General features: G+C 25.7%; 1 protein-coding gene across 1 annotated transcript in view; it reads right to left on the bottom strand.

The window, feature by feature from the left end:
* The window catches only part of LOC100199128 (heparan-alpha-glucosaminide N-acetyltransferase), a 61,407-nt gene that overhangs the window by 30,883 nt on the left and 12,678 nt on the right, over window positions 1-17,846 (bottom strand). Inside the window, exons 3-13 of the mRNA XM_065796259.1 lie at window positions 12,815-12,896; window positions 12,136-12,257; window positions 11,650-11,768; window positions 11,274-11,367; window positions 10,235-10,271; window positions 9,933-10,036; window positions 1,708-1,784; window positions 1,453-1,620; window positions 1,147-1,259; window positions 932-1,053; window positions 504-630 (exon numbers count right to left, since the gene is read on the bottom strand). Coding sequence (XP_065652331.1) covers window positions 504-630; window positions 932-1,053; window positions 1,147-1,259; window positions 1,453-1,620; window positions 1,708-1,784; window positions 9,933-10,036; window positions 10,235-10,271; window positions 11,274-11,367; window positions 11,650-11,768; window positions 12,136-12,257; window positions 12,815-12,896 — 1,165 coding nt within the window. The remainder of the gene's footprint in view (window positions 1-503; window positions 631-931; window positions 1,054-1,146; window positions 1,260-1,452; window positions 1,621-1,707; window positions 1,785-9,932; window positions 10,037-10,234; window positions 10,272-11,273; window positions 11,368-11,649; window positions 11,769-12,135; window positions 12,258-12,814; window positions 12,897-17,846) is intronic.

Below are 17,846 nucleotides of genomic sequence, written 5' to 3'. Positions count from 1 at the left end.
AGTAGTGCAATACTGATGCAGTAACTTAACTGGATGATGAAATATTACAATGGGTGTTTTAAATGCCAGCCAACTTATTTTATTTTTACTTTTTAATTTTCTAAAAAAAACAATGTGTATTATGCATGACTCATTAGATTAACAAATAATAAAATATTGATAGCATTGTCAACTTAATTAGTAAAATAGAAAAGATAAATGATAAAATATGAAAAATGTGGGTTCGAGCAGCTTTGTAAAAATAAAATATTGGATTGAGCAACCCCTAAACCTTAACAAATTGTGTCCAAAATTTCCCAGTATCATTTTTTCATTAAATGGAACCAAATAAAAGGTTGAGAGCATAAAAAAAAAAAAAAATTTTTTTCAATAAATTTATTTGTCACCCTAATATACATACATACATATATAAGGAGTATAAACTGTTATTGAAGGTAATATAAACTGATTATAAGCAACTATAAACTAACAAGAAATAATTAAAAAAAAAAAGTTAATCTAACCTTACAAGTTGGGTTTCTATATATATGATTTAAACCAAATACAGTTCTATCCACATAACCTGATGCTCCTCCAGTGCAATTCTCGTAAGCACCATGATCACCATCACCGCCTGGTCCAAAATAACCTCTATAGTAAATATTTCTATTGTAAACTTTATGAAATATTCAATAATATATTCTGTAACAAATTATGTTACTAAATATAATAATAATAATAATAATAATAACAGTAAGGAAAAAAAAAAAAACATTGCATAATAAAAATGATTTGTTATGCAAACAAATTTATATATAAAAAACATTTAAACATTTGAACACAATAAAAATAACTATAAGTAACAATTAAACAAATATCACCATAAAACATAAACAATCACCATTAAAAGAATAAAATAAAACTAAAAAAAATAAAAAATTATAAAACTTACTTTGGGCAACCAGGCACATTTAAAAGATATATAATTAGCAAATAAATAGTTAGCAATAAAAGCATAACAAAATGTTGAAAAGGAAACCAAACATCACGAAACATACTTTTCCAAAAACCAGTCTAAAATAAAAAATTATTAAATCTAAATGTGTTTTTTAAAAATTAACTAAATAATATTACTAAGATGATACAATTAAGGAAAGTATTTTATACCTCTGATTCTTCTTTAGGGGAATCGAACCATAAAAAAACTAATGCAACAACAAAATAAGAAATAGCAAATCGCTGGAGAACACCTGGCAATCTCCAATTGGCTAAATCAAATCCTTTAAAGAAGTTTAAAAACATGATAAAAGTACCAGTATTAACTAAAAAGTGAAAAATTTTCAAAAAGACTTTTGCTCATACTCCAAGCAAATAAAAATTTCTAGTAAAATTCACAAATATTCATACATGCAAACGATTACATAGACAAACACAGAAAAATAAAAATATGTACATAAAATTACAAAAAATTACCATTATTAAGAAATAATCCAAGAAGTAAAAGCTTGAATGAACGATAAATAATTTTAACTGTCATTTTTCTTTTAGATAACTTCTTTTGTAAAGAGTGCATTGAAATATAGATAGATGAACCCATAATAAAAATAAACCAAGGAAATAACAAGTCTGCTACAGTGAGCCCTAAAGTTAAAAATTAATGAACAGAAAATAAAATAAGTTCTTGACACTATATAACTTTAAAAAAATGCACCATAATTTGTGAGATACCATTCCATGATGAATGACTGAAGAAGTAATAGCCACCTCCACCATAGTTAACAAATATCATAACAGCTATACTGATTCTAAAATAATAAAAATGAAAAAATTAGAAAAAAGTGTTACGCTTTTATCTAGATAATGCCTAAGCAAATCTACAATCCTTGTACTAAATAAAGTACCAGACCTTCAGTGTATGGCTATTTTAGTATGACATCATCAATAAGATTTTAATAGCAGCTAAGCTTTTTTATATATAAATACGCTTCATGTATATATATATACATATATAAACTTTTTTAGGCTTTTATATAAAAAAAAAAAGAAGCTATTTAAAATAAAAACTTTTTAAGACTTTTTGTCTAAATATCAAAAAAGCAAGCAAAAATGCTAATCAAGATGAGAAAACAGAGAAGATTGAAACAAGTACAGTTAGTACATATTGCTGAACAGTTTGCTCAGAAAAATGATTTGACTACAGAGCTTTAGTTTTCCTCAGAAATCAGTGACATAAACACCAGACTCAGATTGTTCTTTTAATTTTATCCAGCCAATGATTATTGCCAGGACATCAGTTTTTAAAAATATTTCTCCACAGATTTGCTGCATGTGTTGTTGCAGATTTGGTTGTTAATTCAGGCCGAAATGTTGTTAACTTTTCACTATTTTAATCAACTATTAGGCGAGCACAAAAGAAAACCATCCAGCATGATGAAGAAATGATGCAGAGCACAAAAGGGGGGTTAAAAAAGCATCTGAGAAAGCACTTTTCTGCATAATAGCTCACTTTGATGGAAAAATTATGGAAAATAACACTGATGGAAAGAAAGTAAAAAGAGACAGGTTTGCTGCTTTAGCTAATATTAATGGAGAACTTAAACTTTTTGGAATTCCAGCCATGGAACATGGAACTGGAGCTGCTTAGTTTAAAGCTTTGGATAATGTACTGTAAGACTATTGAATAAAGTGATGATGTGAAGGGATTATGTTTTGACACAATTGCCTCAAATACTAGAAGGCAGGAACCAATATTAGGTTCAGTCAAAGACAGGAATCTAAGAGCTCTGGTTCCAAAAGAGATCTAATCAGAATCGAAAGAACAATGATGTCAATGGGAAAACACATCTGGTATTTAGATGAAACCTTGGTTCCACTTGTTTCTCCTAGACCCTGACCTTCCTGATGTGGAGAGAGAAAATATTGCAAAAACATTACTCTCCAAACCAGTTCCTGATCAGTTTTAGCATTCAGAGAAGTCAAAATAGATAAAAGAGCTAAACTTTAAACAAGAAGAGCCAACAGGACTTGCTCCCATAATTAGAGAGAACATAATCTTGGTTCAATTTTAGTTTACTTAACCTCACTAGAATGGAGGACAAATTTTATTTAAACATTCCTGCTCCTATGTGGACTTATGTTTAACAGTCCAAAAAATTTTCCAATTACGTTAGTAAACTTGAAAGGGCTGTAAAACTTGTATCAGAGTTTGTGAACAATGTTCACAATGAGGATGATCATCAAGAACTTCTACTAGCTGTGCATGAAAGAAGAGATCAGCTCTGTGGGTCAGAATCCAAGGAACAGTTGCAGCTAGCCTATGAAAAAATACACAAGCAGAGAAAAAAATAACATGATTTATATACTATATTTAAGCATGGCATTATATTATATTATATTTACATATCATGATTTATGTTTATATTACCAAGTGATGTATTTTTTATATAGAAAATAAAGTGATTTCAAATAATATGATTTATAATGAAATTTCCATAATTTTGGGGGTACTCCCCCCCCCTCAAATGAACGAGGGGAGGGGGTAATTCAACATTGGGTGAAGGGATCGGGGTAGCCATTGATACGCCCCTTCTATATAAAGGTTAATAATGCTTAGTTCTAATATTAATTTTCAGAATTTGGCCTAAATATGAAGAATAAACCAGCATCAGTTATACATAGTAATGGGCCATTTTACGAAAAATCCATTTTTTTGATCACTTTCTCCGAATCATGTGGAATAAAAACCACCATATTTATTTTTGGTCATACTCTACTATTAAAAACTAGTCCAAAATATACCAGATAGAAGAAAATTTGGTTTTCTGAGTTGATTTTAAAGGTCCCCGCCAGACCTCTGAAGTTTAAAATATTTTTATACACAAATTGAACTGGCGGGGACATTTAAAATCATCTGACATCAAAATTTTTTGGCTTAAAATTATTTTTATATTGGTGGTCAACCATTCCAGGTAGGACCAACTTTTATAAAAATTGGTATTACCTGATTCACCATAGTATATACACTTCTCTTTGCAGCATTTTTTTTTTTTTTTTTTTTGCAATATAATATAACTTGCGCTATTACACTCAAAATGCTAAAATTATGTCATAAGATAGAGTATGTCTTAAAACTATTTTTGGTTATTTTCTATATATAGAACCTTGCTAGTAAAAAGTTTCATAATTTATTTCAACTTTTTTTTTGTACTCTACTTTCTATGCATGCAAAGTGTATGTATTTTATTATATTTTTCAAAAAAAGTGATCTTTTAATAGGCTGCTGCAAATGTTAAACTAACTTTTAACACATAATTTTAATTTTTTCCCAAGTGGTTACTCTAAGTACACAAAGATAGAAAATTATTGGTACAGCCTGTCTGTAGGTATTGAACTGCAGCACATTAAAGTTCCAAATATTTTCCTATTACTGCGTTTTATAGCAACTTTAGGATATATAAACTTATAAATTCCTCAAAGCCAGTCAAAAACAAAATTGGATTAATTTAATGGGATATTTTTTGCAATGACTTTGTTTCTAAATGAAATAATATGTTTTCACACAATTTAGAACTGTTTTTAGTTTAAAGTAAAACAACAAAAAATAAATGTACGTACTACATTTTTTTCTCTTTTTTTAAATAATTAACGAGTTAGATAACATATATACAACAAATGTTTACAGTTATTGTTAAAAAACAGTAATGTTGCAATTTTAAGTTGAATAACTTTATCTTTAACTTCAAACATCTATTAAAGTGCAATGGTATGATGAATTAAATTTTTTTTTTTGCTCTGATCTAAATTTGTTCAAGACAATATGAGTTTACTATTTAAAGTTAAAAAACAAAAAATCAGAAAAATGAATTTTTTCATACTCTGGCCACACTAAGTGGTATTATTAAAATGCTATTCAATTGCTTTATATAATATTATCCAACTATTATATAAAGAATTTCAATTAATTATGAAATTTTAATATGGTATTTTCATTATTTGAATTATTTTTTTATAAATATTTTTAAAAATAAGTTACCAATTTATTGAATATTAAAAGAATAATATATCTTTAGCCTATTAGTTTATATCTGCCATTATGAATATGATCTAAAAAGGCTATATATATAAGATCTATACCAACACCAAAATTTCTCTGCTAATCAAACATGAATATACTCCTTCAAAACTTAGAAATATTTTTTCATTATTGTCGGATTTTTGTTAAAAATATTTAACCTTATTCGTGTGGTGACCATAATATAACAGTTTACGTAAATTTTTTACAATGACGTCTGTAATATTATGTTCTCAGCAGTTCATTGATATCCAGTTTGGTGCATGTAATAGTATGTTTATTAGAGATCAACCAAAACAGAAAAAAAGCTGAAACCAATATTAACTGAAATTTTGAATATTTCGGCAAATATTTTACTGAAACCGATACCAATATTTCGGCTAGTCAAAATTAATTTCATTAGAAAATTTTATTTAAAAATGCAATTTTAAATTTTTTGTTTTTTTATGTGTGTATTATGTAAGAATTAATTACACCTGTTTCACAAATTAAGATTTATTATATAAGTTGGCATTATAAGTCAATAGCCAAAATTAACAACTTGCAGATTTTCTCTGCAAAACAAGATTTTTTTGAGGTTATCTGGTAACAGTCTGTTTCTTTCATTGCTCAGTATATCTCCAGCTGTTGAAAATAACCTTTCCACATCAGTTGATGTTGGTAGAGGGGTGAGAAACCTCTTGGCGATTTTAGCAAGGGCTAGCTTGACATCACTACTCTAATTGTTTTCGTAATTCTTCCAGAAACTTAGACAATCAGAGAATAACTGAGAATCCAGATAATCATTAGGCACTTCTTTGATCATTCTAGGTTTTGATCTTTGATCTATCGAGATTGGGCGATGATGCTTTTCATCAAGTTAGATTAGCACGAAATATTAGATTCTTTGGAAACTCATTTAAATTCATTGAGAGATAGCAGTAAAGAATCCAGTTGTGATAAGATGGTTTCTTTTGCAGCATTACATACATCAAGGGAACAAAAAAAAACCTTGAACCTTGGGTAAAGTAAGGTTGCAATTGAATAGTGCTTAGTTTGTTCTATGCTCCAGAAACATTTTTCCATTGCTAATTTCATTGCTTGCTTCATTGTAATCATATCATCATCTTCACTTTCAGTTTCTAGTGACTTTATAATAGTTGTCACAATGGGGATGCAAGCACTGATGCAAGAACCAGTTCCAGAAAGAAGTTTAGTGGCTTCTTTAAAAATAAACAAAATTTTAACCACTTTTTCACAAAAATTTCAGTCTTGCCATGAAAATTCAATGCCAGAGGATGGCAACATGAGGATTGTAGCGGCAAATGCAGGTTTAAGAAGCAAAATTCTTTGCAGCATACAAAAAGTCAAGTTCCACCTTGTTGCAACATCTTTTTATAACCCAAGTTAATTTTTGTTTTCCATCTAGACTTCTTGCTGCTTATAGAGTTCTGTATAAAACCTGTTTGAGTGGGATGCATAAATGCAAAGTTTTCTGCATTCAACAATCAGGGCTTTAATAAAAAGTTGAAGAGAATGGTTAAGACATCCAGCTGATTGATAGATACCTCCTGGTTAGTTAAAGGCTGCTTTAACATTAGCTGCATTGTCTCTCAAACAAATATCAATTTTTGAAGTAATGTTCCAGTCTTTGGCTGTTTCTTGAATTTTTTGATAAATGTTTGCTGATGTGTGACATTCATCAAACTTGGTGCATGACAAACAGAACCTCATTCGTTCCCAGTCTTTAGAAATGAAATAAATTGTCATCCCTAAATAACCATGATGAAAGTTTGACCACGCATCAAGGCCAATTGATACATTTATAATTTTTTCTTCTGCAAAACAATTTTTAGAGCGTTTATCTTATCGTATAGAGGGTCCAACATGCTTTTGTAATATTTTGCACTTGCAATTTCGTAAGTTGGAGCAATCAGGGCATGGTGTTGCAAAAAACCACCTTCATTGACAACTGACCGTGGCTGCATGTCAAGAACAATCATTTCAAAGATGGACTTATGAAATTTTTGTCCTTTTACTGAGTTTAATTCAATTTTTGTGCAGGTTCAAATCCAGTTGGGCATAGCAGATTGAAGCATTTCTGCTCTTTGCTTCTTAGACTTTATGTTAAAAATAGGAACTGTTTTTTTTTTGTTTTGTTTGGAAACAGAATCACTTTTTTCTTGAACATTTGAAACTTTAAGCTTTGCAGATATTTGCAATAAGAGGGTGGCGTGTTTTGAGATGAAACGAAAGGCCACTGACTGTCTGGTACTTAGGATCATTATATCCGTGAGATACTTTTCCATTGCAAGTATTGCAATTGACATTCTTAGGATCACTAATAGATATTGTGAAATGCAAACCCTACATTTTGACAACTTCTTTCCATCTTGTATAAAAACAAAAATAAATTAATAGTCATAAGAAAATAATAATAAAAATAAGAGTGCTCAGAAAAACCTATAAAAATAACTAAACATCCACAATATGTTGTTACTTTTTTTCACCTTCTTAAATAAACAAAAAAAAAAAACTTGTTTTCTTTAAATAAATGATATTAGTCAAATTATTATGCGCACTGTAATGGCTTGATTATTTGCAGTTTCACATTTTTAAGGAGCAGATGGAAACGCACTATTTATTATAACTAAAAATTTGTGTAATTTGTGAACAATGGGCTTAAAATTTCATTTAGAAATAGTAAAATATTGTGTGCAAATTCTCAAAAGTAACTATTTTTCTAAATTAGATAAAAATTTAAAATCTTAAAAATGTTTTGGTTTTCGGTATAGTTTTCAACCGAAATTTTGCTTTTTACCAAACTTATAAAAAGTACCAATACCGAAATTTCTGCATTGGTTCAAATTGAAATTTCGTCCAAAACAGGTTTCGGTCAATCACTGTTTATCATTGATTTTCGCTTTCATTCAGTAAATGACAAAACCAAAAGAAGATATTATATAGTTGTACTAGTTATTGTTTTTCTTTATATATTTTAGTTTGAATAACAAGTGTATATAATCAGAAGTGTATATAATAACAAGTATATATAAAGAATTAGTAATAAGAGTAACATTTAGCATTAATAGCAACATTTTGTTTTGTAAAAGTATTACAGTATTAAAAGTATTATAAAATGGGTATAATAAAATAATAAAAAAACGCCATATTTTTTCCAAGTCTTTTAAAGTTATAAAAGTTTAGGAAAAAATTTTTCTTTCCTTTTTCTTAAAAAAAAATTTCCTCATGAAAGGGTTAAACAAATATACAGAGTAGTATCGGATACTTTTTAAAATTATAATTTTGAATTACTCATTGCAAATGAATAAATAAAGTTATTCAAATTTGAATGACAATCTTATTACTTTGAGCTGTTCCAGATGATTTAAAAAAAAAAAACTATTGTTTAATTGTTAAAAGGAGCTACTGCAGATCCAAATAATTATAGACCTATCGCACTTACACATGTTGTTGTGTCATAGAAAGAATGATTAATGTGTATCTAACTCATCATTATTTAATAACTCAGAATCAACATTGTTTCCTCAACAAATGCTCCACCTGCACAAATCTCTTAGAATCTACTAATGATTTGAACACCGCACTCAATAATCACCAAAAAGCGTTTGACATATCCCAAACTATTAGTTAAACTTGCATTTATAATATAAGAGGTAATTTTTTAAATTGGATTTTTGCATTCCACACCGATAGATATCAACAAGTTAAGGTTGGTAGTTCTCTATCAAACTCAATACGCATTATTAGTGGAGTTCCACGAGGTAGTGTGTTAGGTCCCACATTGTTTCTGTTATATGTTAATGATTAAACTGCCATAATAATCTGGATTGTTGTTTAAAACTTTATGCGGATAAGATAAAGTTTTATATTACATACGGTGAAATGGATCTAAGCCAAGATTTAGTAGTTGCTCTAAATAGACTTGTACTCTAGGCAGAAACGTGGCAACTATCAATTGCTAGTAATAAGTGTTTTGCACACAGAATAGCACCCCCTCATTATGCAAAGGTATGAAGGATAGCTATAAATTAGGTGTGTACTTTGAGCTTCCAACCTAAAAGATCTAGGAGTAACAATGAAATGTAATCTTAACTATAAAAAACATATTTCTAACATCATCACACTAACTCGAGAGCACACCTAATATTGAAATACTTTAAAACTCCTAACCCTCGTATCCTAGTTAGAGCTTTTACTACCTATATAAGATTAATTTTAGAATATTGTTCTCTAGTTTGGTCACCACACCAAATCAGATTAAAGCAGTTGAAAGTGTCCAACAAAAATTTACGAAGAAAATTAGGAACCTTAGAAATTTGTCTTATCATAATCAACTACAGTTGCTTGGTTTGGAATCACTTGAAGTTTGGCACCTTAAAAGTGACTTAATAACATGTTTGAAAATTTTTCACAAACTGTTTTGTACAGAAAAATCTCTGTTCTTTGTAACTGACAACAAACCATACTTATATTAGCACCCAGGTCTATGTTTATAAAATATGCAAACCAATTTGGCGCTTAGATTCAAGAAAATGTAGTTTTTCTTTCCAAGTTGCTGATATGAAATAACATGACCTCGGAAACTGTGCATCCAAAAAATATTTTAATATTTAAAAATAAAGTGAACTATTTTGACTGTAACAAATGTATTTTCTAAAAGGAACAACTAATTATTTCTTTATAATTTTGTAATTGTTTTTGTGGTGACATATACTTAAATTATTTATAGGCACGCTGTCAGTGTTTATCTTTGTATGGGCCTACATGTCCTTTAGATCATGAATTTGATGTTTTCATAAATACCAATCTAATCTAATCTTAATATTATATATAACAGCTTAATCAAAAAAAGATACTTAAAAATAAATAAAGTAATAACCCTCGAAATGTGTCTATGGACTTTACTCGATTCCTTTTTATTGGTTTATTGATATAATCAACAGTGCTGTGAGGAGCAGAACTCTCTGAGCTCTCATTGCCATCCTAAAAGAAGTTTAGGTTTTAAAGTTTCATTTATCTATATAATGTAAATTTACTGAAAATAGTATAATACACACACACACAAATATATATATATATATATATATATATATATATATATATATATATATATATATATATATATATATATATATATATATATATATGTATAATAAAAAAAATAGGTAACAAGTTACGCACCAATGACATAAAACCAGGACGTGGAGTACTTATGTGTCTAAAATATATCAACCATTATCATTCATGTTTTATATAATCATTCATTGTTTAATCATTATTAGTTTTTATTTTCAATAATGGAAAATTTAATTATGAAATGTAAATAATATTTTCTTTTCTTCGTTGTGTTTTTATTAGTTTATTTAAATAGAAAATCAAATTAGGAGGTAATTGTAAAAATTCTCAATTGAAATAAAACAAATTTAACTTTAGTTACTTTTTTGTCTTTCAGTGACCTTGAAATTATTTGGATACACCAGTAAAAAAGAAGATTTGTTTTAAGCAAAGTTAACGGTTATTTTTTTATTATTGCAACAATGTCTTTTTGAAATGTAGAATTTAAATAAAAATTTCATTTCATTTAATTATAAAAACAAATTATCAATATCAAAGTATTTAATAACACCAATAAAATTTTCCAAAGAAAAATGTTTTGCCGTTTATGAAAAATGTAAAAACATTCATTTGCAACATAAAAACAAATTAAAAAATTTATTGCCTCAAACGTTGTTCAGAGTTACAAATTACAAAAATTACAAATGTAATTTTTGTCAATCTTTTACTTATAGTTTTTCAGCATTAATTTTAAAAGTTTTATTTGTTGATAACATTTTCCTTCTTAAAAAGCACTAAAAACAACAAACTTTTTAGCATTTTTTAAAACTTCAAAAAATTAGTAAATCTTGTAACATCTTTTGATAAAAATAAATAAATATACTAATTTTATTTTTTATAATCTATTTATCAAATATTAAAGTTTTTTATTCATGGCTTATTTTATACTAAATAAAGAAAAGAACTTATATAACAAAAAACTTTTTTTGAATTACAGAATTTAAGAGGAATAATTTGGATTCCCAAACTAATATACTGGTGCCAAAATCAAGCTAGATTTTTATGATAGTGTTGTAAATATTGTGCTAGAAAAACAAGTAGTAAAAATTACTATTGCTTACTGAAAAAAATATAAAGACACTATTGACTAAAAAAAAATTAGTACCTTGTAATTTTGAGGTAAATAAATCTGCAAATGAATAGTCCAACTTTAGGAACAATAATTAAAGATACCAAAACAGCAAACAACACTATCAAAGCTAAATATATATATATATATATATATATATATATATATATATATATATATATATATATATATATATATATATATATATATATATATATATATATATATACACACACACACACATACATACTTTGTCCCTACACATCACATGTCCTTATTTTTTGGATAAATAACAACAAAAATTTAAAAAATCTGTACAAAATTATGTTGGCATTACCCAAAAAAATAAATTTCCTTTTATTTCAACTTTTTGCCATTTTATGTAAATATATATTTTTAATAAACAACTTACGTAGACTAGAAAAATTTGGCTTTTTAATAACTTTGATTTGATTGCAATAAAATTTTTCTTGTTGATCATCAATAACATCTAATTGGTAAATTCCTTGTTCCCCAAAATGATAAGAACCACTGAAAATCAAGTTGAAAGTTATTTTAATTACTAAACCCAAGTAAGAAATCTGATTAAGAATGATTTGATATTGATAGAAATGATCATAAATCATTTGTAAAATGAACAAATTTGAAAAAAAGAACAAATTACTAGTATATGCACACACCATCATGGTATGTAAGATGAGAGTAATCAGAAAAGTTGCTGTAATCCATTTCTGACTCAACAAAAAGTTTGAATTGTTTAAAGAGATTAGATAGAGAAAAAATTAAAAAATTGATAGACAAATATTTTACTATCAGTTAAAAAAAAAAAGAAGATTATAAAAGAATTTTTTTAAATAATACTAAATTAAATTCTTGAACATATCAGTCATAAACATACCTGCAAACAGCATATTCTTTAAAGGAATCTTTTTTTATTACAAAATAGTTCCATGGATATGTTGTATCAACCACTTGGGAGATAAATCCATCATACATCACACCATATGTTTTTTCACGACACTAAACACATTCCAAAACAAGAATCATTAGAAGTGTACTCAAATGTAAAACAAGTAATATATATAACTAGAATGCAAAAAATTAAATATGTATCTAATATATATAAATTCTATAAAATTCAAATAATATATATTAAAGATGGAAAAGAAACAATTAATGAAAAGAGTGTCGTATTCTAATATACTACTTTCAAAAAGAAGCCAATCAATGGATAAATCAATGATCCAATAAAACTTTTTACATTACGGATTGTTCAACTCAATTACATGTGTGTGCAAGTTTGCAGACCCCATTCATAAAAAACTGTGCCTGAAATTTTTGTATTTCAAATTGCCAATTATTATTAAAAATTTTCAGAATTGTTTGAAGTTAGTTTTTAAAAATGTGGTTTGGTTTCTTTTGTTATTTAAATAAGATCTGTTATTTTATCTGTTATCTGTTATTTTAATAATTTAATTACTGTTTTGAAAATATATATTAAGAAGTTTCATTTTCACTAGAACCTAATTAAACTTAACAATTTAAGAACAAAACTTTGTTAAATAACATCTACATACATGATAGCAGTTGCTAGACACACCGCGTAACAAAATATCAGTACCATTTACAACAAACAATGCTTCGTCTCTTGAAACTGATCTAAAAAAATTATGACAAATTTTAAACATTCTCTTTTTTAGTTTTATAGACCATAATGAGTTATATTTGTAAGAAACTTTTATACAAAATCAAATTACATGCATCAAATGACAGAAACTCACAGGAAAACATATGTTTAGGTAAGTCTGAGTTAAGACTAGAAAATGATGACATTTTAAGCAAGACTAATATATATATATATATATATATATATATATATATATATATATTAGTCTTCCTTAAAATGTCATCATTTTCTAGTCTTAATTCAGATATATATATATATATATATATATATATATATATATATATATATATATATATATATATATATATATATATATATATATATATATATATATATATATATATATATATATATGGGCGTGTACAGGAAATTTTTTGGGTAAGTGCAAAAAAAAATTATCCTTCTTCCACTCCCTATTTTTTTTTTAGTTTTGGCCGAATTAAGTGTATTTTATTAAAATATTTCAATAATTGTATGAATGACTTATAGCATCGCTAAAATGTTCACTAAAGCTGAATTAATGATTTTTGCAAAATAAATTTTTTTTTTTAAAAACTCTAATGCTAATGTATTGTATAATATATACAGATTATAAATTTTTAAATACAAGATTTCTGTAGACAAAATTCAAGATAATGATATTACCATAAAAAACAAAAATCAAATATTAGACACAAGACTTAATAAATTTTATTTATAACAAAAATCAAACGTGTAAGGTACAAAAGACGACATCTTTTATGATTAACTAACTGTAAATAAAATCTGTTTATTTATTCTCAAATTCATAATGATTGTAAAGTTTTTTAATATTATTTTGTAAATAATTTTTAATTATATATAAACTTTATAAATATTTACCAAGAGTCAAAAAACATATTGTAAAAACTGTACAATGCTAAATAATGTTTTTACAAAGATGTCTGGCAATGAAAATAGCTGCTCAACAAATGGTAGCCAAGATATTTTTTGAAATTATACTTTTATCATATTTGAATTTTATTTAAAACACAATTCACAAGTATTCCAGTATTTATAACAAACTTGTTAAAAATTTGTTTACTCTATATTAACAACTCTGTGTAAAAAGCTTTACTAAACCATTTAGACTATTATTTATCTATAATTTTATATTTTATATAATACTATATAATTTATACTTTATCTATTTTGCTTGCAACTTCTTCTAACTATTATCGTATAACCTTTAGTCACCTTAGTAAAAAACCTTTTAGTCACCTTAGTAAAAAACCTTTTAGTCACCTTATATAACCTTTTAGTCACCTTAGTAAAAAACCTTTTAGTCACCTTAGTAAAAAACCTTTTAGTCACCTTCGTAAAAAAAATGGTTTGTAGCTGGTAATGTTTCAGTATTATTAGATTGGAGTTCATTTTTGAAATTGAGCCAATTAAGCGAAATTCAACTAAATTTCCCACAGGTCAAATTCGCGTAATAAAGACTTTGGTTTGGCGATAATAAATAAACCTAATAAAGCCTTTGGTTAAACAAAAGACATTAAAAGATATAATGTGGTCTTTCCAACTAGTATAACAACACTGAATTTCTGCAATTGCTTTTTGAAGAAACTGAAGATTAGGACAAAAAGCTAAAAGACAGGTGCTTTATAACACTTTAAAGTTGTACTACCAAACATTGTGTTAAATTCAGTACTAAGATAGGATGGTCTAGCAAAGGAACAGTGATAATCAATTTAAAATAAATTGAAATGCGCTTTTTAGGCTTGTTCAAAGCATATTTGAAGGTGTTGATTAACAATATTTCTGTGAAAAGACTACATCTTTTAATGCTTGAATTATATTCAAACTATAAAAAATATAATTATTACTTGCTTGCACATTTATGTAATTAAGAGTAATATCAAAAACGCACTGTGTATAATGTCTTCTTATACACAGTGCAGCAACAAAATCAAAATTTTTTATTAACTTCAGTTGAAGATGCAGTAGCAGAGAGTAAATGTTATGTTGATATCTAAAGATATTTTTTAGGACAAAAACCCACAGGAATAAAAAACTTTTGTAAAGTATCCATGCCATGATTTCACAATTCATAATATCCAAGGAAAAATCAGTAACAGCTTTTATTAAAATATTAAATAAATTTTTTCTTTATGTCTAATTTGAAACTTCTAGTACTAAAAAAACGTAATATTAGTGTAGAAAAGGGCACAAAAATTATTTAAAATTCTTTCATAACTTTAGAAGAAGTAACCCTTTGAAAACAAAGGTGATAATAATTCTCATCAGGGATAAACAATTTAGCTAAATAATAATATATACTTAATAAGTCCAAAATCTGGATATAGACATTCTATTTTTTTGCCACAAATGCTTGATTATCCAATAAAAACAAGAAACAAAGACTAGTTTTATTGATGCAATTATAAACAGCTTCTTCTTGTAATAATTCTGTCTTCCTTTCTTGTATCCGAAGGACATTGTGATACCGAAAATTCTGCACGATTAATATAACATTTAGTTGCCTAACTTTAAAGGATATGATGTTTTTTTTCAAATGTTTCTCTCCAACGGGCTAACTTTTTCTTTGAAATGCTACATAAACTTGCAAATTAAGCAACATTTTGAACTAATCAACTGCTATATTTTATGCCACAAATCAAGCAGGGTGTATGTTGAAAGGGTAGTCCAAATTTAATTTTTCATAGTTGAAACAGTTTCTTTCCTTATTTATGATTCAAAACACAAGTAAGAAAAAAGATACGCAGTCTAGTGTAATAAAACTGGGGATGTCCATTGATATATTTTAATGTATACTTGTTGTTACTAACTAATTTTGCCTCCTGATGATAATTAAACAATAAAACTTTTACTCGCTTTTAGATCATAATTTTACTCAGGGTGCATGTCAAAAGGGAAGTCCAAAATTTGTTCTTACTGAAATAATCATTTTGATTTTTTTTAAACTAAAAAAAAAAAAATATTTAAAAATTAAAGTTCTATATAACGAAATAAAATAAGGTATTACAATTCAAGTTTCTAATTAAGTTCTAAAAACTTGAAAGTTATTTTAAACTCCATCAAAATATTGAAATGGTTTTTTCAAATAATCAGAAATTATGAAACTAAAATACTATTATATTTTCCGGTTTTCAATTTCTTTCCAACCATTTCAGATAATTAACCGTGCATAATTTGTTTAGTTATTGCTGTAGCTTAGTTTTTATAGTTATAATAGTAAAATAAAAATAAATAATAATAGTTATAATAGTAAAACTTTTGTTTTTTCAACAATATATTCAAAATGAAAAACTTTGATTTGATTTTTTTGAGTATGTCTAACAACATAGCAAACATCCCCTAGACACGCCCCTGCATATATGTATATATATATATATATATATATATATATATATATATATATATATATATATATATATATATATATATATATATATATATATATACATATATATATACATATATATATACATATATATATATATATATATATATATATATATATATATATATATATATATATATATATATATATATATATATATATATATATATATATATATATATATATATATACATATATATATACATATATATATATATATATATATATATATATATATATATATATATTTACATATATATATACATATATATATATATATATATATAAATATATAATTAGTAAAAAACACTTATCTAACTTTTATCTTCGACTCGGAGTTTCACCATCGCTGGATCATCAGGAAGAGTACTCTTCCTGATGATCCAGCGATGGTGAAACTCCGAGTCGAAGATAAAAGTTAGATAAGTGTTTTTTACTAATTAATTATTGCTCTGTTCTTTAAGAACATTGAGCACTCTATTTGTAAAATACACTAACATAATTTACATATATAAATATATATATATATATATATATATATATATATATATATATATATATATATATATATATATATATATATATATATATATATATATATATCAGGCCTTGTTTTAAAGCATTACACATAGATAGATTTATGTACACCTTAAAGGATTTTTTTAAAAAGTCACATTAACTTTTGAATATCGTTTATGTAAAAATATTTGTTAAAAAAGTTTGAATGACAATTATGTTTGATATAAGCACTATTTACTAATGAATAAAAATCAAATAAAATTAAAAGTTTATTTTGTTTTTATTTTATTGTAATGATTGATTTTTTAAGTTTGAAGCAAAGATCATAAAAACATAACTTAATCTTTTTAATAAATGATATACAACAATATAATTTTAATAATAAACTAATAAACTTTTAATAAATAAAGTAAATAAATTAACGTAATTTCTTTATCTGTTACTCGCTAATTTTTTAAAAATAAAAAATCACTTGTAGTTGCAAAGCCACAGTTAGAAATTTAAAAAACAATCATTTTAAAAATTCAAAAATTTAACATATTTTAATTCATTTATGCAAATGTTGAGAAAAGAAAGAAATTTGTTAATATCAAACTTTTATAATTTTAAAAATGCAATATTAAATTTAATTACTTAATATTAAAAAAAAAAGAAAAGAAGATAAACATTCCCTTATACTAATAATAAAAAAGCTGTTAAATAACATTAAACTCATTTTGCGGCAATTAATATTAATGCAGTAATTTTAAACAATTAATGTCTTAAAAAATAAAAAAACAACGATAATTTTATGACATCAAATATCGCATTAAGCTAATGCATTCGGCATATTTTATTTAAAACAAGGCCTGATGTATATATATAAAAATATTTTTTCAAAAGAACAATATTAGAATGTTATAAAATATTATAAAATTATTAATTTATATTAGTAAAATTTATGTTTATATAATTTACGTTCAATCAAGTTTACGTTTAATCAAAAAAATTTGTATAAAAAAATTCTAAATTAAGTTAT

This window comes from Hydra vulgaris, chromosome 04, assembly GCF_038396675.1.
Source record: "Hydra vulgaris chromosome 04, alternate assembly HydraT2T_AEP".
Classification (NCBI taxonomy): Eukaryota; Metazoa; Cnidaria; class Hydrozoa; order Anthoathecata; family Hydridae; genus Hydra; species Hydra vulgaris.
The sequence above is the reverse complement of the archived record's forward strand: the minus strand, read 5'-3'. Positions and strand labels throughout refer to the sequence as shown.